The sequence below is a fragment of the Leptopilina boulardi genome, unplaced genomic scaffold (assembly GCF_019393585.1).
Source record: "Leptopilina boulardi isolate dan_hultmark-lab unplaced genomic scaffold, ZJU_Lbou_2.1 LbouV2_216, whole genome shotgun sequence".
In the NCBI taxonomy this organism is placed as follows: Eukaryota; Metazoa; Arthropoda; class Insecta; order Hymenoptera; family Figitidae; genus Leptopilina; species Leptopilina boulardi.
This window is the reverse complement of record NW_026137770.1, coordinates 4,091,485-4,118,097: the sequence shown is the minus strand read 5'-3', so window position 1 is coordinate 4,118,097 and position 26,613 is coordinate 4,091,485. Positions and strand designations below refer to the sequence as shown.

The window sequence follows — 26,613 nt, the reverse complement described above, 5'->3', positions numbered from 1 at the left end:
TGAAAATAATACAATTTTAAAGAATTGTGTTAAATTTCAGACAATAATTATAATAAGAGAAATTTCTAGTGTTTTCTGTTGATGAAGAATTTATTAGAAATCACATACAAAAATTGAATTCCAAAATTTTTTAATTGAAAAATGCTTTCAGATAATTAAATTTTCGCAGAATATTATGAAAATCATTAAAAATAATTAAATTTCAAGTGATTTTGAATTACAAATTTTTTGTAATTTTATTTGCTAATTTTTTTAAAAATTATAAACAATTATTAAATTTCATAAAAATTTTAATTGAAAAATAGTTTAAAATAATTAAATTTGTGAAGAATTTCATTAAAATTATTAAAAATAATTAATTTAGAGAAGAATTTGCATTGTATACTAAAAAAACGCATTTTGTTTAAATTTTTTTTTAAAATTTCAAAAAAAAAGTCGAAAAAGTCGTATAATCCGAGGCCTGCAAGTAAATTTTCTTATTGCTTTTTTTTCAATTTCTTTAGTTTATCGATTAAATCTATAGTGGAACGACATTAGAAGGCTAAAAATGATTTTGGATAGAGTTACCCCAGGTAAATCAGCCACTTTGAAAATTTGTAAAAAAAAAAAAAAAAAAAAATTAATAATTATATTTTTATACCTGAGAACTGAATCGACTTCCGCAACCATCAACTATACATCGGAATGGTTTGTTGCCTCCATGTGACATAACATGTCTCTCTAACCATCTTCGTGAGCATGATGTTCTTCCTTTTACTTTACATCCTTGCCAATGACATACGAAATTATCACCTCCAGTTTGTGTATTGATGTGTGCAACCTTTAAAAAAATAAAACATTTTATGTTATTTTACCATTAATCTATTACCGCTCACGCTGAGAGAAAAAGTCCCACTTATTTTTAAATGTACATTTCTTTTTTTCTTTACTATAAAATTAATTTAATTAATTTCGTTCTATTTGTATCAAATACTATTAACAAGAATAATAAATAACGATTATCAAAAACAATCTTTTTACTTATAATCTGTGAGAGTTTTTCTCATCGCATAATTAAATGAGATCTTTCAGGAGATTTCGACATCGGTAATTGTCGAGTAGTATTCTTCATGGGCCTCATCTAGTAGGTAGAGAGCCCTAGTAATGTTGGCAGCGATGTAAATAGTAACACATAGTATATTTAATTAATTTCCTTAATAATTATTAATTTAATTTTCATTATATAACTTAGGAAAATTTCTTTTTTCTTTGATCTTTGTTTATTTTATTTAACTCTTTTATTTAATTTATTAGATAGTATAAAATTAATTAAATTTTTATTTAAGAATGAGTACAGGAAAAGTTTTTTTTTTTTTTGAAATAAGAAATTTTTTTTTCCTACGATAAAAGAGCAAATTCATAAGTTTTTTTTTTTTTTTTTTAAAGAACTTTCATAAATGATACTAATAATAATAATTAAAGAATGTTCAGGATAACAGACTTCACAGCATAAAATTTGCTAATAAAAAAAGGGAAATAGGGCAAAATCTAAATGTATATTTTCCTTAACCAAAATGCTTTTAAGTTGTTTTAAATTACACTACCGATGAAAATTTTGAGATCACCAATTTTGTTTATGAATAAAAAACATCTTAAAACATAGAAAGTATAGAAACCAAAATTTGTATTTCAAATTTTTTTAAAAGATATAATAAATTTATAGAGAAAAGTGAGATTTAAAGGAGAAATTTTCCCAGTATAGTAATTAATTTTCTTTTTTAAATGTCATTGTTAATATTTTCTTAAAATTTAAATTGCATACATCTAATAAATAACTTCTAAACTAATTTTTTTCTTGAAAAATGCAAGTAATTTTTTATTTTATCAAACTAGAAACCGTCCTGTAAAATATACAAAACTTGATTTTATTCATATTTTTCAAAGAAATTGAAATTTTTAATTTATTTAAATTAAATATTTAAATTCATTTTCTGATAAAAAAAATAGAGGAAAAAAGGGTAAATAGGGGAAACACTGTGAAGCCTGGGATAAATTAGGAATTTTACAAGAGAAATACTTATAACTGATTGAATGTAGTTTTTTTATATTATTTAATTTTTGAATTGAATTTATTTTTTTACTTGTGACACGAGAAACTGTAGTTCTTAGATTTGAGAAAATCGAGAATTTGCCATTAAAACTGAAATATACACATTTTTAGGGCATTATAGTCGAATTTGTGTCTTTGTGTAATAATTACGAATAAAGTCGTTTACATACTTTTTTAAATAATTTTGTCAATTTAATAAAAATTTACAAATTTTTATTAAAAAAATAACTTTTAACTGGATAATTTATTATTTATATTTTTAAATGAACTTGAACCAAGAATATTAGATATACATATTTATACATTTTTGTACTTTATAAGAATTAATTTCTAATATAATATTGGGTAAATCTTACTTAATTACGTCTTACTTTCCTATACGTATTTATTTATTTTTTTTTTTTTAATTTTATTTTATTTCTATTATCCATATGAGAGAAAGATAATATAATTTAAGACTGATACTTACAGAAGTTAATAATGAGTTTATTAATTTTTCATATTCAAAAAGGACTTGTTTAATAATCAATTTTTAATTATTATCTAATGAGAATTAATTTAAAAAAAAGATATGTTTTAAACTAGATTTTTTAACTGATAAATACACTCTCAATGATAGTTATAATGAAATATGTAAAAATTAAAATAAATTTTTAAATCAGTCCTTCATTATGAATATGAAAAAGTAATAAATTAATTTTTCCAATAGCTGCGAGGGAAATATAACTTTGTAAAATTAGTTAAGAGACGACAAATTTATCGATTCTTTGTTTACACAATATTTAGGACCAAATTGCAAAAATATGGTCCAAATGTTAACAAGTTTCAGGCAATTTTGAATATACGTCTTGAGGTTTTGACCAGAATTTTTAACAATCTGGTCCACTGTAAAATCGAAGAAATCTTATAAGACCTCAAAATCGATGAATTTGTCATTCGTTAACTAACCTACGAGGTTGGTACTTAGTAATTAAAAACCGCGCAGTAATTGGAAAATTATATAACGAGTGAGAGATGGCCATTCCCAAGAAGTGGTATAAGGAGACCTCACGCCCATGGACGTTTGCAGCGACAAAAAAAAAAAAAAGTATTATTTTAAGGAAATATTTCTGAATGATCTAAAGTAAACCCACCAGCAGAGACAGCGCCATTGCGGCTAATAAATAAACTACTTTTGACCAAAATGTTATATTCCCAATTTTTGCATTTAACAGCCCTTTCTTATTATATTTCAAACTTCTCAAAAAAATATCAGATCAATATTTTAAGAATAAAGTTCCCGTAAAAATTATTTTATAGCGATGACGTAACCTAACAATCGCAATGTGTAATTTTAATAAAATACATACTTTCAGAGACGCAATCTCTGCTCGAGGGACAATTATAATAATGGTAAAATTTCCATATAATTTAGTTTATATTTTATTATTTTTTTGATCAACTCATTGAGTTATAAATTAACAAATTTTCCCAACCTATGTTACGAAATTGTTTCTATAGAGTTCAATAATCAATAAATATGTGTAGGTAAATTAGAAATTGTTTAAAAGTATGAGAGCAACCATCTTCAAATTAAAGTTAGATAACTTAAATAAAATTTCGGTAATTATGCAATTAAAGGGCCGATATCATAGGCCCTTATTATTATTATATTATATTAATATTATCATATTCTGCCGATATGATAGGAGCCCCTTAACTGCATAATTACCAAAGTGATCAAAATTTCTTAATGTAAAAAATGGAGCGTATGAATTTTACCAATTTACGAATATTACGAACCAGAGGAAAGTATTGGATTAATGTTTAATTAGTTTTATAATAAGTATTATTCCAAGGCATTACGAAATTTCTTTTCGAGTCAATGAATTTTTATTCGAATCTAAATTTATGTGTAACTAAACCAGGTTTTCAATTAAAATTTAAAGAAATTTAAATTTGGATAATTAAAAACACATATACATATATTGAAATTTGGATCAATATTGTAATTCGCATCCTTTGAAACATAAATCAATTAAAATTCTCATAATTTGAAACTTAAATCGATTAATCTTTATTAAAAATTGAAATTTTTAATTAATAAATTTGTTTTAACAAATAAAAATTAGAATTGATTGAAAATTGAATGACTTGAAATTTAAATTAAATTTAAAATTGAATGGATTAAAATTTGTCTTCAACAGATTCAAATTTGGATAAATTAAACTTTCTATTTATGATTGATTAGAATTAATTTAAATTTAGATCGATTAAAATTTTATTCAATAATAATTGCTTCTACTAATTTAAATTTAGATTTATTAAAATTTGGCATAAATAATTTTTAAATCGATAATAAATTTTGATAAATTCAAGCTTAAATTAATTAAATCATTTTTAGAAAAGATAAAAATTTGCAATTTTATGTTTTCTAAATTAATATAAATTGAGGAATGTTAAAAAAAATTATTTTTAAACAAATAAATAATTTTTATCATTCCTGAATTTAAATCAATGTATTTCAAATCTGTATTTTAATTTTTTTGAATCCAAAAGATTCACTTCGTGAAGTAAGAAATTAAAATTATTTATCAACATAATTAGGAAAAATGTTTTCCCTATTTTGTAACTATGTATCAATATTTGTAACAATATTGTATTGATTCATAATGATTGGATAACAATTAATTTGGAGTTTCATATAACTACTATCATCGTAAATTTGTCTTTTAACATTCCATTTTATGTGTGTAATTAAATTCTATTTTTGTTTAAAATGTATAATTTTTATAGATTTAAAAAAAAAAATATTGCTTAGCAATATGACAAATGTAGTTTCAGGATATATTGACAAAAATGCTCTCTTTAATTCGAATCAAAAAAAATAACTGACAGAGTTTCTTGCCGTTTCGTGTAAAATACCAGGGCTGATAAAAATCATTATTTTTTTAATTAAATAAAATTTTGAAATCAACATTTTTAAAAATTTTATTTTTAATGTTGTTTGTTTTTTAAAAATTACTTAAACGTTCAATTTAATAATACAAGCATCAGCAAAATATTTTTATTTTTAGAAAAGAAAATAACATTTTTGAATTAAAAATTAATCGTTTAAATAACGATAACTTTTGTTTAGAATATATCAGAATTTATATATTATATACACATTTTAATCTAAAATTATCCTAAAAGAAATTTGATTTTTGAAACGTCAATAACTTTCAGGGTGACCGCTTTTTTCATAAAAAAAAATCCACTGGTCATTTCCCTGTTCATGAATTATCCGGTTTAAGTCATAAAGTTATAACTAAAGCAAAAAAAAAATATATATATATATATATATATTAAAATTTGTTATTGTAAATTATCTGCAAAAAAATATTAAAAATAATCCTTTGATTTAAATCATTGCAGACCTGGTAAATTCATTTCCAAATTTCCTTTAGTCTACTTCATTTTAATAAAATTAAAACAATCGAATTGAATGTAGAAAAAAAATATTTTTACCAGCATAATATTTTTTTTCCAGTTGAATGTCAATTAATGAATTATTATTAAGGAATAAAAATAAATTCTCACCTGTAAGTGTTCGAGTAAACAACCACTCGATTCAAAAATTGCCTCACATTTGTCCCATCGACAAAAACCACTACCACCTGACGATGATGATCTATCCTTATCAGGTGTTTGCGCAGGAAATCTAATAGTAGTAGGTGCCGAAAGTATTGGTGATAATGGAGGTTTTGTTTCTATTCCATCTCTCGATGAATCCTCTTCTTCATCATCTTCCTCTTCATCAGGAAGAACATCAACTTCCTTTTTATTTAAATTTGACGCTATTGAATTTCTCACAAACAAATGATCGCCTTGTGATATTAATGATGTTGTCGATGTTAATAAATTATTGCTCACATTATTATTTTCATTAATGCATATTATATTATTCTTAAAGCTAGTAGTTGATTCTGAATTATCATCAGATGATGATGACGATTTAAGAGACGTTCCATTTCCTTTTTCCATTACTGAATTTGAATCGGAATTTAACCTGAGGGACGAAATTTTACTATTTGGCAGTGTTGATATTATATCATTATTTGTAACAGGCAGTGTTGGTATTGATTTTGGCAGTTTTCTTTCTAATTTCACAATACTTCTTGGTAATAGAACAAGAGGAGATTTTTTTGTTGTTGACGTTGGTATTGTTAATGATCTCACGTTCCAGTCTTTGACATTGGTTGTTCTTTTATTATTTGATAAATATTTTGATAGGCCACTTTTATTATTTCTTTGTACTGTCGATGGATGACGGAATTCAGTTGAATTTTTAGTAACGTGAACAGACATTTCCGTTGTTTTTTTAGTCTAAAATAAAAATTTGACAATAAAATGTTGAAAATTGATAATAATAATAATAATAATTTTTAAATAAAATTAAATTTCAACAAACCTTTTGTTGTTGTGGTTTTACTTGAGTCTTAAAGTATTCAGTGATTTTTCCTTGAGATTCTTGATGAAGACTCTTGTTCGTGGTTTTAGTTACTTGTCTAGATGATGATTCAACACGAGTTGATGATGTGACAATTTCTGGTTCGGCTTTTAATCTTTTAAATGTCGTGCATGCTGTTTTGGCAAGTGATGGTGTCCATGGCCATTGAGGCCTGGAATCATTAGGCAAAACTGGTGCAGATGGTGGCATTTTACAAGCCAAGGATGGAAGTGTAAGCCTCGCTGAGGCTGCACGAATTCCTAGTCCTTCGTCGCTACTTGTGCTACAAGGTGATCCTGGCTCTGTTATGTCACTTGTTCCACTGCTACTACTCTCTCCGTATGATACCGTTACGCCACTGTGAAAAATTATATTTTTTAAAAAATTAATTTACACAAAATAAAATAAATAAATTCACAATATTAGGACAAAATAAGCAACTTTATAGGCTAAAAGTTCAATTAAAAAAAAAGACAATGGAATTCAATAAATTCGTATTATACCATAAAAGGACGTATGATTATGCTCTAAAAATCATTAGTTAGAATTTTCATTTCATGGAATTTCATTTTTCATAATTATTTTTGAGCCGAATTTTTATTGGGTAGAATTTCATTGCATAAAATTGTCTTTCAGATGAATTTCAATTTGTTCGAATTATTATTTGATATAATTTCCTTATAACCGATTTTTCATACTACGCACAATTTTTACTTAATTGAAAAATCATTTAACAGAATTTCTAATTGATAGAATTTCCATTTGTTCGAAATTGCAAATGGCCGAACAAACAATCAACAGAAAAAATTAGGCGCGATTTTTTAAATCAAAAAATCAATCCATAAATTTGTGATTGGTTGATTTTAAAAATCGCGCCGAAATCTTTCTGTCGACTGTTTGTTCGGACAAATGAAAATTCTAACAATTAGAAATTCTGTTAAATGATTTTTCGGTTAAGTAAAAAATATGTAGTATGAAAAATCGGTTATTATGTTAAATGAAAATTCTGTAAAGTGAATTTTCGATTATGTATATAAAAATTCTATAATATAGAAAATTGTTTTGATGAAAATTCTGCAAAATACTAATTCAAACAAATAAAAATTCGACTCAAAAATAATTATGACAAATGAAATTCCATAAAATGAAAATTCTAATACTTATTCTGACTTATTTTTGTATCAGAAAATTGAAAATACGACAATTATAATTTTACAAAGGGTACAACATAACCTCAAAAAGTAACATTATAATTTTACATGGTTTTCAAGTTATAATTTAAAAACTGTTTGATTTAAAATATCTTAAAAACAATAATGGACCTTAAGTTATTTCATTATCCTAAAATGTGTTAATTTGAAATTCGTTTAAAATATCATTCCTAACCTAAAAAAAATTCAGTAATTATAATAATAATAATAATTCGAAAACTAAGTAGTTTAAAAATTTTTTCTATAAAGATTAGAATTTTGGTTAAGCATAGAACAAAAAAATTGCGATTGTTGTAAAAAATAGCTCCGGTTGACGGTATTGAAATAATGATATTTATCACTTCTTTTTTTGTCACAATTTACTAATGGAAAGGGATTAAACCAAGAGCATTAGAGATTATGTCTAATTAGTTAAAAATAACTAAAGAATTAATATTGTCAAACTAATAATTTCTGACAAATTAAGACAGGTTCGTTAAAATGCTATTAATACGTGAAAATTTAGAAAAAAAAACTATTGAGTTTTCAAGCACTCACACAATTATAACTCTCACATATTATTTAGTCCCTTCTAAACCCATGCACCCCTTTGCCTAAGGTTAATTTCGTCGTAGAGAAGTTTAACTGTATTAGAGCCCTAAATTAGCTCTAAATTCATATATGTAGAAGATTTTATAAAAGAAAAAAATATTATACTTGTAAGGGCAGTAATAATGTTTTTTTTTTTAAATTTCAAGAGCCCCTATGTTTTCTATACGTTATATTAAATATTAAATTTTAACATGTGAAAGAAAAGAAATTTATTTCAGCCATTGAATATGCTGTCATTTGAACATTTCGAATTTCGAACGTGTGAAACAAAATATAAAATAATATCTTTTTTTTCCTAAAGGCTGAAATATTCTTGAAAAAAAAATGTGGAACCTAAAACGAGAGAGGTTATGTTTAGTATGAGTCAAATTTAATTATTTCATTCATAATTTAAAAAAAATTTCCTTCGGAAATATATTTAAAGAATTATTATGAGTATTATTATTTGCTTCTTATTGTTATTATTATATAAGAATTAATATTTATATTTTTATTAAATTAAAAATTTATTGGAAGATTATGGAACGCATCAAAGCAATCCGATTGTCAGTGTAACAATCCTTTTTTTCCCGGACGCTGCGGACATCCTGTTAAATTTATCTAATTTTACAAGCTTAGCCATTAAAGAATGCTTTAATAATATAAAAAAAAATCCGAATTAGAGTTCACCCTAAAAAACTTCTTGAAAAGAAGAGATTAAAATTTGAATATGAACTCTTCATTTTAATTTAGTATTCATTCCAAAAATACATTCACTAAAATCGCTAATTAAAAATTAATCCATTTATCATGTAATCCAAAAAAAGGGGGATGAATTTTAATAACTAATAATTAATCTAACGTCGACGATTTAAAAAATAATTATTCTATAATTATGCAATGTAAAGAGTATATATATAGGGTACAAAAATATTATTTTATATTACCCATACTTATAAATCCTCACAATGTGAATTCTCACTTCTGGTAATTGTTGATGATTTTTGAATGAAAACGAATTCATAATTTAGTTAAATAATGAAATAAATTCATTATTTAATAATTAAATATTTTTGTCATTTATAAATTTCAACTATTGAAAATATTTTCAATATATTTTTACGCGTTGGGGACGAAAATTTTGGGGATACCGAAAACTATGAGGATACAGGGACGACTGCTGGAACTAAAACCAAATTGAAGTAGGGCCCCCTTTGAGTAAGAATGAGCTGCTGCTGCTGCTGCTGCTGAGGGGTAAGGGACGTCAAGAGGGGTGGCGATGACTACGAGGGTCGGTCTGTTTATCCAAACCACTTTGTGTCCTGCAGGATAGAGCTTCGATTCTATTGGCTATAGTTTCTAGCTGCTTCTAACATTCTTCATCTAGCTAGTTCAATTCCTAGTCTCTCCGTTCAATGAAATTGACTCCAAAATTAATTGCATTAAATTCATATGTTTAACATTTATTTTTGTCATTTATAAGAGAATCCTCGTGTATAATGTTGTCTGAACATAAAATAAAATTTACATCAATGAACGTATAAAAAAAATCATGTACGTTCAGTACCTAAAACTACATTGTATATATTTACATTTATTAGTACTTTCTCATTGCATCACTTCATCCATATGTCACACAGCTCACGCTGCTACTATAGCATACACGGAAGGCAGCTCATCTAGTCCTGCGTGCAATTTATTGTCATTTCAAAAGCCTCAAACAAACATTTTTTCACAATCAATAAACAATTTTTTTTCTAATCTTATTATTATTATTACTAATATAATAAATTACAAGTTTAGCATTTTCTAGGGGATGAATTTTTAAACGTGGTGAAATTTTGTTAAGTCATAATTTATACATTTTATATGTAAAATATAGTGGAATACGAATTTTTGTAGAAAATAAAATTGCGCTTATCACTTTTGTAATAATCATTTTTGATTGCTGTTTGTAAGATTATTTATTATGTTTCTGAAGTTCCTAAACGTTTAAAAGAACGAAAAATTTCTTTACTATACTGTCTAAAACTGAAATAGTGAAAAGTGAGCTACTAATTTAAATTAGTAAGAATTGTCACTAATTTTTAGTCACTTTTTACTAAAATTTTAGTCGAAAATTTTAAACTACTAAATAAAATAGTAATATTTGACTAAAAATTAGTAAAAATTCTTACTAATGTGAATTAGTAGCTCACTTTTCACTAATTCAAATTTATAGAGTATTTTTGAACTTCAAATTTTATTATATAAAATAATGCTTTTTCTGTATCCAAAAATAAATGAATAATTTTATCAAATGTTTAATGTATTTTATATTATTTTTCATTGTTGTAATTTAAAAAAAATTATTTCGTTCATTTGAACTTTCAGAATTTTAGGTACATTTTTTATTTCATTATTGCAAAAAGTAATAGTATAATAAAAAAAAATGTAATATATATATAATAAAGCTTAAAATATCCTATTTAAAAAAGAGACAAAAGAAACTTGAAAAATATTTAATTGTTCGCAAAAGATATGATGAAATTTGTAAATTTATAATTTATGCAAAACAGCCTACCTTGCGCCTAAAATTAATGGTTTTATGTCCAAAATAGAAATTGCAAAATTTTACAAATTTAATCATATCTTGTGAATAATTAAATACTATTTAAATTTCTTTGTCCTGTTTTTAAAGAGAAAATTAAAAATTTTACATAACATAATATGAATTTAAAATTTTTCTCTATAGTTATTATGTTTGAAACCCATAAACAAAGCTCTAAAATTAATTTATTAGAATATATTTTCATTTAGTAGAATTTCATTACCTATAGAATTTATACTTTTAGTCGAATTTTAATTTGTCAAGATTATTATTTAATCGAATTTTCAATAAGGAGGAATGGTACACATTAATATAACCTTAAAACATGAGAAATTGTTTTTTTTTAATAATTATTGTAAAATTTCAACTTTAATTGCTTTTATAAATTAATTTTTCTTGAACCTAAAAAAATCAATTTCACAAAATACTCAGAACTGTCATGATCTTTTTGATTGGATTTAAATTAAAAAATGTTTGGAATGATATAACCATATATAACTTATTTTGTCAAACATAAATTCTTTCAAGTTTTTTCTTTTATTGAACTACAATTTTTCTCTATTATTTATTACTTATTTATAAAAGCATTCTATTCAAAAAAAAAATTTTTTTTACATTATATTTTTATTTATTATTTTTTACTTTATAACTAAAAAAATAGAACTTTAAATAAAAGCATTCTAAAAACAATAGTAGAATCTTCTATAAAAATCTAGAGAATTTTCTATACATTTCTAGAAAATTCTATAAAATTTATAGGAAATTCTATAAAATTTATAGGAAATTCTATAAAATTTCTAGAAAGTTCTATAAATTTTGTAGAAAATTCTATAAATTTCTAGAAAATTCTATAAATTTCTAGAAAATTCTATAAAATTTCTATAAGAAATTCTATCAAATTTTGGGAAAGTTCTATAAAATTTTTGGAAAGTTCTATAAATTTTCAGAATGTTCTATTTCTATAAAGTTTTTATAAATTTTCTTGAAAGTTCTATGAAGTTTCTAGAAAGTATTATCATGTTTCTAGAAGTTTTACATGTTTCTAGAAAGTTCCATGAAGATTCAAAAAAGATTTCATGAATATTTTAGAAAATTCTGTGCGCAATTTGCTGTCTTGCGAAGTAAATATATATAAATTTAAAAAAATGACTTTGTTGGGGGGGGGCGAATGTGTAGGGGGTTAATAAATGGGTGGGGGTTTAGATCTGTCCATCATTATAAATATAAAATAAATTATAATCCAATTTTACAAACAATATCGTTTATGTTCATTATATTTATGTTTTCATTATATATCTATATATACTCATATATATATGTGTTATGCGATGACAGTCCAAAAAAACCAATTTCAAATAAAACATTCCAAAAAAGTAAAAAAAAAAAAAAAAAAAACGAAGACCAAAAGAATTTGATAACTGGAAAATGGTGAAATAGACAACAAATTTCAATAGAGGTGAAAAATTGGATTTTTAAAGTGGGAATCGAGCATCGTATGATACGGTGCTTGGTTGAGAACAACAATAGAATTTCTAGGCAGAATTTCTAATAAATGACGAAACCATTCTTCAAAGAGCTGAGTATTCATTTTGTGGTGATAATCAGTAGAGACTTCTCTTTATACTAATATCACATATTTTGTACATATGTCTCGACAAAACCGATTTTCATTACCAAAAGTGCGAAAATTACAATTCTCTTGTTTAAACATCTGAAGGGGTCAAAATAATAATCTCGATGGACACATTTTGTGGAAAGTCAGGAATATTTTCTTTAAGTTTAGTAAAAACATTTTGAACAGTGAGAAAAGTTTTTTTTGAGATAAAAATCGTAAAAATTTTCTTCGAATAATATGCCAAGCATGAAATCATCAACATAAATTTGTGGACTTTCTTCTTTTATACCTGGTGGCTTTAATTTTCCACGAAAAGCTTCACAAGAGGTAGTTTCCGAAATATCTAGACATTCAGCTGTGCGTTTTACAACTTTAAATCTAATCCTTTAGAATATATGCTTTCTCAATTTCAAAATGAGCTCGAGCCAGTTTTTTCTTTCACACTTAAAGGACTGAGCGCTGTTTTTCTATATTGTTATTATGTAATTCTAAAAAAAATTAGAAATTCTATATACTCTCAATATCATCAATTTTCTCACTGCTTAAATCCGTTGAAGTTATTTGTTTTAAAATTTGTTTTCGTTGAGAGAATAGTGGTTTCCACTAACACCAATTTTTATCATTTTAATTTTTTGTCCAGTTTTATGAATTAAAATTATATTCAACGTATTGGACTTTTCTAATTGGTAAATAATTATTTATCAAAACGAAATTTGCAAATTTAAAGTTGTTAAGTACAAATATCAATAATGTAATAATTACACCTAACAAAATACAAAAATTTTAGCTGAATTTCTTTCCCGTTACCTTAACGATTTGCAAAGCGGAAGTATTCTTTCTGAAAAGAGCGAAAAAGGAAGGAGAAAAAGAGTGTGTATACATTTGAAAAATTTCAATATCGATATTTTGAAGAAGGTTTTCTAACTTGCCAGATGTGGATCCTTGGGTCGAGCGCAGGCAATGTCATAAAATGATAGACTCAACTATCCGGAGAATATGGAAATATTTTAGACAGTTTATGAAAATATAAATTTAGAAAATAAACTGAGAAAAAGAATTGAGTTAAAACTAAAAAATAAGTCTGATTTTGAAAAAAGGGGGTTTAAAATTTTGTTGGTATTGAAAGGTATATTTACGTATATTTAGCCGCAATATTTGGTCAATACTTGATATCAATAATATAGGTAATTATTATTATTATATTAGCGTTAAATATACAGTCAAATTTAGAGAAAATGAAGAATATTCAGATATTAGGAACATAATTGATTAAAATTTAATGTATATAATATTATATTTTTCAAAAATATGTTAACTAATTACTGTGTACACAAAACATTGCGTGTAATTTAACATTTGAATTTCGAGAAAAATTAAAAAGAAACATTCAACTGAAAACAAACACAACTTTAAGTAAAACCAATACGTATTTAAAATTTTGTTACCATCAATATTTTCTCTTCTACGTATATCTAATATTTTGCCACTTGGTGGATGGGACAGTAAATTTTGAAATGTTAGACCCAAGAAACTACTGACACTTCGAATGTCAATATTAGGTATGGTCGAAATTTTCTTCCAAAGTCTTCTATGACTACCAAAAAAAAAAAACTTGCCAAATTCTATTTAGAAAATTATTCTACATCCAAAAAAACATTTTTTTTTCTCCTTCATTGCAAAAAGAAGTATCTTATTTTAAAATGTTTTGGTAGCGTTTTCAAAACATCAAGATATGTATCTTATACATCTTAATGTCTTAAAAACCCTATACCAAAACATCTTAAAATAAAATACTTCTTTTTGCAGTGCTGTCAGAGCTTAATAATTATTTGTTTAAAATAAAAAAAAATTTATTTGTCCGAAATAAAATTATTTAAACCAAATAAGATTTTGTTATTTATTTATTTCTAATAAAGAACCATCCTTATGAAGTTGGTATATAATTGGATTAAACTTTTAAAAAAATAGACGTTGCTAAAGTGCGCAACGTTTATGATAAACGATTTTTAAAGAAATAATTTTTTAGAATTGACAACTAATTGTTGATCATAAACGTTGCGTACTTCAGCATCGTGAAAATAGCATATTTTAATGCTAAAAAAGTTGCACTTTTATTTTTTAAATCTTATGTCATGCTTTATATGTATATGTATGTAACTTAAGAATTGTTTTGATGTTTTTTTTTTGAGTTTTTATTTAATTAATATTGAAGAGTAATAACGGAAAAAGTAATAAATTACCAAAGTAATATATGATTAAAGCAGTAAGTGTGTATGTTTTTTTAAATACTTTTTCAGTTATCTAAACAGCGAACTCAATGATAAATTCAATAAAACTAATCTGAATTTATAATTTCTGAGTGATAAATATCCAATACTAGTAACTTTATACGTTTTTATAATTTAAAAAAATTAATATTCTCTAAATTATGAATTAGCAGTTTTTCTTTACTAATTTAATTGAATTGGTATAGGCTAACATTTAACTACTAAAGCAGTAGAATCCATATATATATATATATATATAGTTAATAATTCAATTTGATAGCTTAAATTGGGTAGAGAAACTTCAAGATGAACGGAAGCTAGTGAAATATTTAACATTATCATTTGAAATGAAATGCATATTTTTACTGAAAATAAAAAGAAAACAAATTTTAGAATTGCTACAGTTCTGATCGGAGTTCGTTAACAAGGCAGTTTCCATGACAATAAAAAAAATTACATTTTCAATAATTTTTAATTCAATAAAAACATTTTGAATTAATTGTAAATTTTAAAATAGTTTCAAATATAAAAAAGAAGAAGAGAAAACAAATGTATTATATATAAGATTATAAAAATCGAATTTCACAATAGGAGAGTAATATCAATTTGTAAAAAATTATGTCTGAATTAAACATTAAAGCGGCATAACTGGTAATAAAAAGACAAATCTAATTGTAAAAAAAAACAACGGCACATAAATCGAACGGTTGAAATAACATTGAATAGGTTTGAAGGAAAAATATTTCAGACAAAAGTTGTTGATATCAAGTGACGATTTTTTAATTTGTCACCAACAAATTATTTTTTAAAATGAAATGAAAACACATATTTTTTAATACAAGAAATCGATAGGCAAACCTATGCAGGTCAAATAAGTTACATTCCATTTTATTCTATATATATATATATCCAGAGAAAAAAGTTATTGATTACACATATGACTAAAAATATTTACCTATATATATATATATAGTTTGACCATTTTTATTTGTTAAAAAAAAATATAACATTTAAAAGATTTTTAAATTAAATTAAATTTAAGAAAATTAAATTTAAAAAAATTTTTAATTACAAAAAACGAAATTTTTTGCCATGACGAAAGTTGCAGATTCATGTTTAATCAGTTTTCATATGTCTCAATGTATATTACACTGCAAAAAAAAAATCTTATTTTAAGATGTTTTGGTAGCGTTTTCAAGACATTAAGATGTCTTGATGTCTTGAAAATATCAAAACATCTTAAAATAAGATAATTCTTTTTGCAGTGCGTATATATAAATAAATTTATAATTTAATACAAATAAATAACTTGAAATTAAAATGTTTCATTGTAATTTCATTAGTTGCGAAAAGTAATCTTTAAAAATCAATATTAAAAAAAATGTCCTGCTATCTGGTTATAATAAAGGTTAATGTCATGATCTTTCTTATAAATCAAATTTTCTTAAGTATCAATATCAAATTCGTTTTTTTAATTATGCTAATGCAATAATAAAATATTAATCCTGTTATAAAAAAAAAGAATTTGAAATTAAATACCGAGTACTTTTTGCAACATACATTTGCAAAATAAAATAAATGTTGTGTCATTCTCTTTAATATATGCACAATGTAAATAGTGTCATTTTCAAATAATTATTATATTAACTAATAAACAAGTGAAATATTTAGAAAACAAAATAAAGTTATATTCAAAAATAAATATTCCACTGATTTATAACATTACTGTAAAATTGCGAGTGGTAAATTCTGACCTGGGTTAACGACCTATTAAAATGTACAATATAACATTGTTGTATTCCAGGTTTTAGTGTATATAGCTTGCAATGTTACATTTACCTATACTCGCAAAACAGGTTTTTTCTCGCTTCTCTTGCCTAACTCCCCTTCCCCCCACTCCTCTCTCACTTGCAATATTTTCTTCCAATTTTTTTCACAAGAACGAAAGTCCCATTCAAACAGGTTTTCGATTAGCCCAAGGATAATACTTCGTCGATTAATGTAATTCAAATACAATCTAAGTGCATACAAGTTTAGAGGCCTTACATTATATTTCAATTGCTTTAGATTCACCAGTTTGCCTTGTATATAAGAACACATAACAAAGCATATATTTTTCAAGGTATCATATCAATCTTATAAAAACAAAAAAAGAGACTTCTGAAATTTTGCAAAAAAAAAAAAAAAAAAAAATGATCAATTATATTTTGCACAAAGTCATTGTCGACTAATTTAAAATTTTTATGATTCTTTGTGTATAAATAATTTTCTATCTTCAAGAGTATAGAAATATCCGTGGCATACCATTAAAATTTTTACACACGTGTTTATTTGAAACAATCAAATAATTTATTAAAAATTATACAGCGATGTATTTTTATTTAACCGAATTTTTATTAAAATTTTTTAATACAGTTTTCAGAATTTTTATTTAAAAAAATTATTCTTTGTAATTAAATTTAGTTAGCTTCTATTTAAGAGGATACAGATACATTCAAACTTCTCTACGACGAGTTTAATACCTATGGCAAGAGGGTGCGCGGGTTTAGAAGGGAAAACATCTGTGAGAGTTGTAATTGTGTAAGTGCCTGAGAATTCAATAGTTTTCCCTGAATTTTCACGTAGGTAGTAATAATGGAACCTATCGAAGCTGATGAAAATCATTTTTAAATCTTACAAGAAATGTTTATATTTTTATCAAAGAAAATAAAATTTTTAAATTAAAAGCTAAAATTGCATATATAATTATTGCAATATAAAAAATTGTCAAATGTTTTTGATATATATCATTATGTTTTCTATTCCAAGAAATAGGAAAAAAAACATATTTTTAGAAAATACCATCCCATTTGTATATATACATTACATTTTCATAAATATCTCGACTCCCATAAGAGCTGCAGGAATCAATTTTTTTTAAATTGTAAGTCTCACAGGGGGAGCTTACTCAACGTTTGTAAAAAAAAGTATATTTATAAATAACTCAACCGTATAAAACCAATTGTATCCTATTTTTAAGATCTTTTAAAGCATCATTCTCTAAATCTGAATATGGTAAAATAATAGATCCAATATGGCGATGAAAAATTTAAAAATTAGATTTTTTCTCACAAAAATTATTACTATTCGAGGATATATTTTTGATGCTAATGATAAGAAATTCTGGATCACTCCATGAAAAAAATCATTCAGACTGAGTTGTTTTATTATTTAAAAAAAATCTATAAACTCAACCTAAATATTAAAATATTTAACAGCATATGTAATTGTTAAGTCCACAATGTTAATTTTTTCGACCACTTTTCTAAAGTATTGAATACCTTATTACATTTTGAACTTCTCTACAAAATTCCAGTTTAATTCATTTAATATTTTACGAAAAAAGTATTCAAAAAAATCAACTTGTGGACCTAAAGATCACTTTTTCATTTTCAAATATCTTCTATATGGAGAAAAAAAAGTTTAATATATCCTTTGAGTTCAATTCGAATAAAAATTACAATTATATTAACGTTCAAATTTTAATTCTCGTCTCATTAATATAATTTTAAAAAACTCTCGAGAATAATACCAATCTAACCTAATTTACATTAAATTTTGTTTAATTTCTAAAATAAAGTTTAAATTAAATTGATTAACTTTGAAAGTTGATTTTAAACAAAAATTGAATTTAAATTAGATTAAATTTGTATTGTTTTCAGTGTTTTTAAAATTATATATATATTGAGGCGAAATCCTATTAAAATTTCCACGGGAATATAATTGTGGAATGTTTATACGAATCAAATTTAATGTTAACTTTTTATTTTTCTTCATAGAAGATAATCAAAAATGAAAAAGTCAATTTTATTACTGTTCCAAAAATGTTATATATATTTTTTCACTTTTTCTATGATTTTTACTAATAGGTACTGACAGAAATAACCTATATTGTAATCTATTAAACTTCAAAAAGTATTTCCTTAAAAATATGCCTCAAGTTCTGAACGTTCAAATAAACGAAATTGCTACAGCAATGAAAAATAAAATGTACATTAAAAATTTAATAAATTATTAATTTATTTTTGGATACAAAATAACAAAATTTGAATTTATTAAAAAAAGTATTAAAGAAATGTTTTTCTTCATTTGAATGTTTAAAATTTCACGCACATTATTACTAATTATATTTGCACACTATTTTGATCCCAAATGATAAGGAAAATAGATTATTAAGTTATTACGTCCATTAAGTACTAACATATTTATAGGTATAAAGTATACACGCAATGTTACAAGCATTTTATTATTATATAATAATATTCCTTTGTAATATATCGTAAAAAATTTGTAATATTTTGGTAATATAACGTATTGCCGTAAAAGTTGCGTAATAGACATAAATATAGTCAACAGTAAATACACTTTTTTTCTGTTTGACAATAAATTATTAAAAATCACTACGACAATGTCAATAAATAATTATTACTGCATATAAATTATCGCATTTTTCATAAATTAATACACAACATTTCAAAATAAGATTTTTTAATATTAATTCTGTTGGAAAATTTTTTTATTATCATAGCAAACATTTCTATAAATTTGCAAAATTAGGAAAACTTCAAAATGACCCTCTTCCTGAACAATATTGACAATAGAAAAATATTTAAATAAAATTTTTTTTGTCCTACCTGCACGGAAAGTGTGTTATTTCGTGCACTTGAGGCGGTCGCAAAGTAAGTGATTCCCGCCCAGAGATGGGGTGAGCGGGCGCAAAGTACATTCGCGCCCGCTGACGTCATAGATGCGGGCGCAAAGTACATTCGCGCCCGCTGACGTCATAGAAGCGGGCGCAAAATACATTCGCGCCCGCACCATTAAAAAATGTATTGTTTTCATTTTTTGTGACATAATAAACATACGTAATATACGTAAACAACTACATGTAATTTACCTTAAGTATATTATCTTCCCAACCCTGATGGGACATTGAAACAAGCGGACTTGCATGCACTCAATAATACACTTTCCATGCAGACAGGACAAAAAATGTTGTTCGCAGCACGGGCGCAAAAGGTGATAGTGTCTCAGGCGAGATTATGAAGAAACCTCGGCGACCCTACGCACCCTCGGCTTCGCCTCGGGCGCTTCGGGTCCCCTTGGTTTCTCTAATCTCGCCTTCGCCACAATCACCTATTTTGCGCCCTTGATACGAAAATAACTATTTTGGTGCGGCAAATGTCAAAGCTGTTTTTGATAGGTTTTTTCATGCTGAACACGAATCCGTAAACGAAAAGTTTATATCAGCTCTAGTTTTTGAGAAAAAACGGGTTTAAAATGTCAAGAAACCGCGTTTTTGGCAAACTTTGAGTACCTATAGCAGTGAAACAAAAGGTCGTAGAACCTTCCACTTTGGCTTAAATTGAAGCTTAATGTTTTAACTATAATCCCCAAAAATCACCTTTCTTACATTATGACCTCAAAGTCATTTGTAATCCATTTTTGAGATTGCAAAAATTAATTTTGGAATAATTTTGAGTGCGTACCTCCAGCGATGAAATGAAAGGTCCAATAACCTTTTTTTTGGGCCTAAACTAAAGTTTGAACTTTAGACTACAATCCCTGAAAATTAATTTGCAGCACTTTAACCTCAAAGTATTTAGTAATAAATTGTTTACTTTCAACAAAGGAAGCTATTTTAATAATCGTTATACCAACAATTTTGAGGTTATTGTTGCAACAATATAATTTTTAGGGATTGTAGTCTAAAGTTTTAACTTTAGTTTAAGCCGCGCCAAATAAAAGGTTCTATGTCCTTTTGTTATTTTATTGCTAGAGGTACGCGCTCAAACTTTTACAAAATTAATTATGCCAGAAAGGTGCTTTTTGGGGATTGTAGTAAAAACATTAAGCTTCAATTTAAGCCCAAGTGGAAGGTTCTTATCTACGACCTTTTGTTTCACTGCTAGACTGCAAAAAGAAGTATCTTATTTTAAGATGTTTTGGTTGCTTTTTTAAAATGTTTTTTACAACCTGCTTCTAAGTTATTAAAAACATCTTAAAATCCATTAGTTTCTTAAGATGTAAGATGGATAGAAAGATGCTTTTTGGTAACTGGCTTCCAATGTGTCTTATAATAAGATACTTCTTTTTGCAGTATAGAGGTACTTAACGTTTGCCAAACACGCGATTTTTTTGACACTTTAAAATCGTTTTTCTCAAAAACTAGAGCTGATAGAAACTTTTCGTCTATACGGATTCGTGTTCAGAATAAAAAAAAACCTATCAGAAATAATAGCTTCGTCATTTGCCACACCAAAATCAATGTTGATCTGTGTTAACTTTAAAATATATAATAATTATTGTCTATATTGTTCCACATTTGTAAAAGTTTATCTATTAATACTGTTTTATTTGTTATATATCACATTTTCGTTTCTATCAATTTCTGCCTATAAATGTTCTATGGAATTACGATTTGGTCTTTGGGGGAGGGGGGTGTTGACAACAAGTGCACGGAGAGACCGCCAGTTGAAAAAATTACTAAAAAGATTTACAAGTAACGGAAATAAGGATAATTTATGTCATATATTGATGTAGGAAATCGAAAATTCTACTAGCAGCATACTTAATAAAATTGTAGACTATAGAAAAATTTCACATAAATTAGAATATAAATAACTATTTTCTACAGTTTTATTAAGTATGCTGCTAGAAGAATTTTCGATTTCCTACATCAATGTATGACAAAGTATAACCTTATTTCCATTACTTGTAAATCTTTTTAGTAATTTTTTCAACTGGCGGTCTCTCCGTGTGGGATGTTTTATAAATTAATCATTGTTTAACAATGTTCGCCGTTTGTTTTGGGTCCTTGTCTTGTTGAAAGTAATAATTGTATCACTAACTTTTAATTTCTCAGCACTATATATAGATTAAATGTTTCAGATTTTCATTAAATCTTTGTGAAAAGAAACTTTTAAATATTTTTTTCTTTATTTCCGCGTATTGAACATTTCAGAAAATTTTGAAGAGTTAATTAACATCTTATATATCTATATCCAGAATAGTGAAATCAAATTATAATTTTTTACTGTGCAGAAAAAACAGAAATTATAATTTTAAATTGAAAGAAAGAATGATAAGAGAATCAAAGAAATTAACCGAGGCCGCTCTGTAGTCATGAGAAAGAGATAATGTTAATTTTGTTTAAAAATTTAAAAACTGCATAATATTATTAAAAAAAAGAAGTGATTATTGCGTGTACGAAGCTGAAGTACGCAACGTTTATGATACAACGATTTTTAAAGAAATAATTTTTTAAAATAAAAAATTCTATAATTTTTTTCCTATAAAAAATATTTCTTGTATAGTTTTCATTAATCAACAAATTATAAAAAAATATTTTTTAGGCAAAAAATTATAAAATTTTTCATTTTAAAAAACTATTTCTTTAAAAATCGTTTATCATAAACGTTACGTACTCCAGCTTATCGTTATTGTGTTATATTTTAATACAACATCGATCATTATTATTTCTTTAAGTTTAAAATATTTTTTTAAATGATTATACACGGAAAAAAAGAAAAAGTAATTTTTACTATACTTTCATAGTAAAACGGGAACTGTCCGAAGTTTCTGCCCATCTCTGGCAACTTTTACTCCAAAAATAGTAAAATTTATACTATTTTTGTAGTAAATTTTATTGTTCCGTAGTAATTTTTACTATTTCTGGAGTAAATTTTACTATTTTTGGAGTAAAAGTTGAGCCAGAGATGCGCAGAAACTTCGGACAGTTCACGTTTTACTATGAAAGTAGTAAAAATTACTTTTTCTTTTTTTCCGTGTAGAAATTGTTTGCTTAAATATTTTATTCTTTATTATGTATACCTTTGTATTCATGAATAATATATCTTTGTATACATTCACTAATTTCATCACTTCATTAAAAAATAATTAGCACATTTCAATTATGAAACATAAAAAGTATAATTTCCTGTTAGCAACGGATATTTTACGGACACATCCGGGGACTTTTGGAAATGAGGATATGGATATCCACGGACATCCCTGGAACATCATATGGATATCCTACTTTCCAAAAAAACCTACGAATATCCCTAAAAGGACGTAAGTACACGAAAAAAAAACTTATTTCATTCTAATAATCGATTACTTTGACTATTATCAAATAAATATTTCCTTGAATCAAATAATTTTTAATTGTGTCAATTAAATTTTATTACTTTCAAATAAAGAAATTATTGATTTAAATATACAATTTATTTGACAAAAATAAAAATTGATATAAATATTTATATGATAATAGTCAAGTAGGGTCAACCGGGGTAAATCCGAACGCTTTTAGTAAGTTTCAACAATAACATAAGTTTTTTCTTTAAAAAAAAAATACTTCCGGTATTCTGGTGCATGAAGTTGTTACTTTACTTCCATAGAACAATTTTATGGGGTAGAAAAATTTTTTGATAAATTACAATCGCAGGAAACTTAGCGTTCGTATTTACCTCGATACTTTGCAACTTTCCTAAAATATGGGGGTAAATACGAACGCCACTGTATTTCAGAAAAATCTTAGGGAAAATAAATTTAAAGTATTGCAATTGTTAAACTTATATAAAAACTCAAAAAAATACGATAATAAACCTATTATGTAATAATGCATCATATATAAATACAAAAATCAAACAGGTTAAAAATTAAAATGCATTACACAATTAAAACCTTCAATAACTTTATCAAATCATAACGGATTTTTGCAAAACTTGGTACAGAAAGTATTTTGGAGTGATTGAATGTAAATACAAAAATAAAAGTCAAATTTTTTAAATTCAAAATGGCGGACTTTCCTAAAACTTATTTTTAAAAATGATCAAATTTGCTAACCCTGAAACCCCCCGAGTAACAATTTTCGAGCGAATCCAATGAATTTTTTAATTCTCGTCCGCCATTTTGAATTTTGAAAAACTGACTTCAAATTGGTAATTAGCGACCCCAAAAACCGTAGAATACCAAATTTTATTAAGATCCTGAAAAACTTTTTTCAACAAACCATTTGGCAAAAAAATTGAAACACTCCTTCGAGAGAATAGAGATTAGGTTTCTGCTTATTAATTACTAACGAGGATACATATAGAAAGAAAAACTTTTTTCTATGTACTTTTATAATGTTAAAATAATAGTATAATCAAATAAAAACAATTTTGTGTGGCTCTGATGTAAAAAAAAATTATTAAAAATACCGTTCGGATTTACCCCAGTTTTCCAATTTTCTTGGGTAAATACGAACGGTCTGATATTATTAATAAAATTTTACAGAAGGCAAAAATCAAATATAGTTTCTGTTCTAGTATTCATAACAAACAATTATAAATAATAAAATGAATTTTTAGCTTCTTTTTCTTCAAATACGAGACAAAATACTGAAAGAGTGTCATCTTTGATTTTCAATCTTTTTTGCAATACTTGTTATCTTTGTTAATGCTGTTGCTAATTAACAAACAAAAAATGGGATAATACTTAGAATCTCTTCAAGAGGATCTGAGGTAAAAATTCTCATATCGAACTTATTTTTAAAAATTTTAATTAAGCTGAAATAATTAGCGTTCGGATTTACCCCCCGTTCGGATTTACCCCGACTGACCCTAATCGATTATTTAAATGAAATAAATTTTTTCTTCAATGTATAGGATATCCTTAATCCTGGATGCTATTAGAGATGTTCCTATATATTTATCTTAATATTTCTGAATTGAAATTATTGTTTATTTATTATTTTGAGGAAAGACATTTTTATAAAAGAAAATAAAAGATTATTATAATAAAATAATAAAAATTGTTTTTAAAATTTTTCAAAAGCTGAAAGAAAATAATTAATAAGAGTAATATAATTTTTAATCAAAAATAGTAAAACTTAATTGAAATTAAAAAACTCGCTAAATCTGAATAAGTGTAGTCATCCATTATTAAAAATTTGATAATTTTTAATGAAAAATTGTACTAATTTGAATTAGTGAATGACTTTTGATTGAAATAGTTTAGACATTAAAAATTGGTTATAGAACCTTGCGCTATTGTTTAGTTATAGTGAAGCCTCACCTGTCGGAGCTCTCGGAGCTATCGTATCGATCGGCGCACCGTTTCTTGCCGCAAGGCCCGATGAGCGTGTCTTCCGAGGATTTGATTTGTTTCTTAAAGGATGTATCCTGTAAACGAGTTGTTATAACTCGACCTTGAGACAATCCTTTCTTGTCCTTAGCTACATCTTCTTGCTTGTTGTCTTTACCAACTTCACGCGACTCACTGCGCACTATTGCTGAAATCATTTTTTCTATTTTCTTCTTATTACTTTTAATACAACCACTTTTGCCCATACTTTTAATAGTCGCACTTCTTTCTTTCACTATTCGTTCACTTCTTCCCGTTTTATTAACCGACTCAACTAAGCCTAATGTCATAAGCGATGATCCATTCACTACATTTACTCCTAGTGGATCAATCGTCGACATCGATGTCCATGATGTTGTTAGCAATGTTACATTTGTCGATTCAACACTGTGGCTCACATTCAAGAGTCTATTATTTACATCATCATCATTATCTTCTTTGTTGCTGAGCTGCAATTTGTTGTCATCATCATTCTCCTCGACGTTGTTTTTTGTCTTGATGTCTTGACAATCATCATCATCATCATCATTATTATCATTATCGCTCGATGGTGTAAAACTTAGAGAATCATCCACTACAACTATTACTTTTTGGTTATTGCTTTTGTTACAACTTTTATTAATATCACTAGTAACATTGTCAATCACGTTTAAGCACTGATATAATCCATTTATTTTTGTTGTTGTATCTTGTGGGAAAAGACAAATTTTTGTGGAATCTAACGCAGATTCCAACAAGAGGCGTTTATGCCGCTCCCGAGATACGCGGCGATTGTCGTCCCTCAGGTTGATGGCCGCGTCGTCTCCTGTGGATGGCACGTCGTCTGCCATCTTGTAACAAACACTAGCGCTCGACAGCACTAGTCTCTCTTGTTCGCTCAAACAGTCAAGCACCGGTTTCCTTGCCCTCCCATCCTCTTTAAGACAGGGACGTAACAACTTATTGGGAATCTCACTTTTTATTGCACTTCATTTCTTTTACTTTTCTATCATAAATTATTTTTCTCAATTATATACTTTAAATTTTTACTATTTTAGCATATTTATATTCTCAACATGAAATGCAACTATTTTCTACTTATATAATTCCTAAATTTATCTCAATATATAAAATTTTATTATTTACATATATAACGTGGTTTTAAACAAATATCTAGAGAAAACTTATTTTAATTTAATTAACTAATTTTTAAATAACGCGTTATGCGTTAATTAATAATTCCTCCACCCGCCCCCCCAAAAAAAAGAATAGTTTGCCAATACATATATAGCACAACTTTAACGAGAATGCTTGAGTATATTGGTCCTTAAGGGCAGGGCTGACTGATTTTTACTGACCCTGGCGGATTCGATTTGCGTAATGTCTACTTAACTAAGCGGACTTTAGGTAGACATTAGGTAGACATGTAAAATAACGTATAAAAAAGCTATTAATCGACTTATTATGATAAAAAAAAGTTGATAAAAGGGTAAATGAATGTTTATAGAGTAAATTCGTACAAAATTTGTAATTAATAAAGCAATAAATAATTAATAATGAATGGAAATGAGCGCGAGGTACCTGATCAGTTCAGCTGTACAATTATTTTCGTGCTATTTTCATGAAAAGAATATAAATTAACTGCAAAAACAAT

At 25.8% G+C, this 26,613-nt stretch overlaps 1 protein-coding gene across 1 annotated transcript in view; it reads right to left on the bottom strand.

Moving 5' to 3' along the window:
• Positions 1–26,257, bottom strand: part of LOC127279397 (uncharacterized protein DDB_G0280205) — a 33,963-nt gene extending 7,706 nt beyond the window's left edge. The window contains exons 1-4 of the mRNA XM_051301725.1: positions 24,912–26,257; positions 6,522–6,918; positions 5,651–6,436; positions 641–820 (exon numbers count right to left, since the gene is read on the bottom strand). Of these exons, the coding sequence (XP_051157682.1) occupies positions 641–820; positions 5,651–6,436; positions 6,522–6,918; positions 24,912–25,810 (2,262 nt within the window). The 5' untranslated portion in view covers positions 25,811–26,257. The remainder of the gene's footprint in view (positions 1–640; positions 821–5,650; positions 6,437–6,521; positions 6,919–24,911) is intronic.
• Between the last annotated feature and the right edge of the window lie 356 nt (positions 26,258–26,613).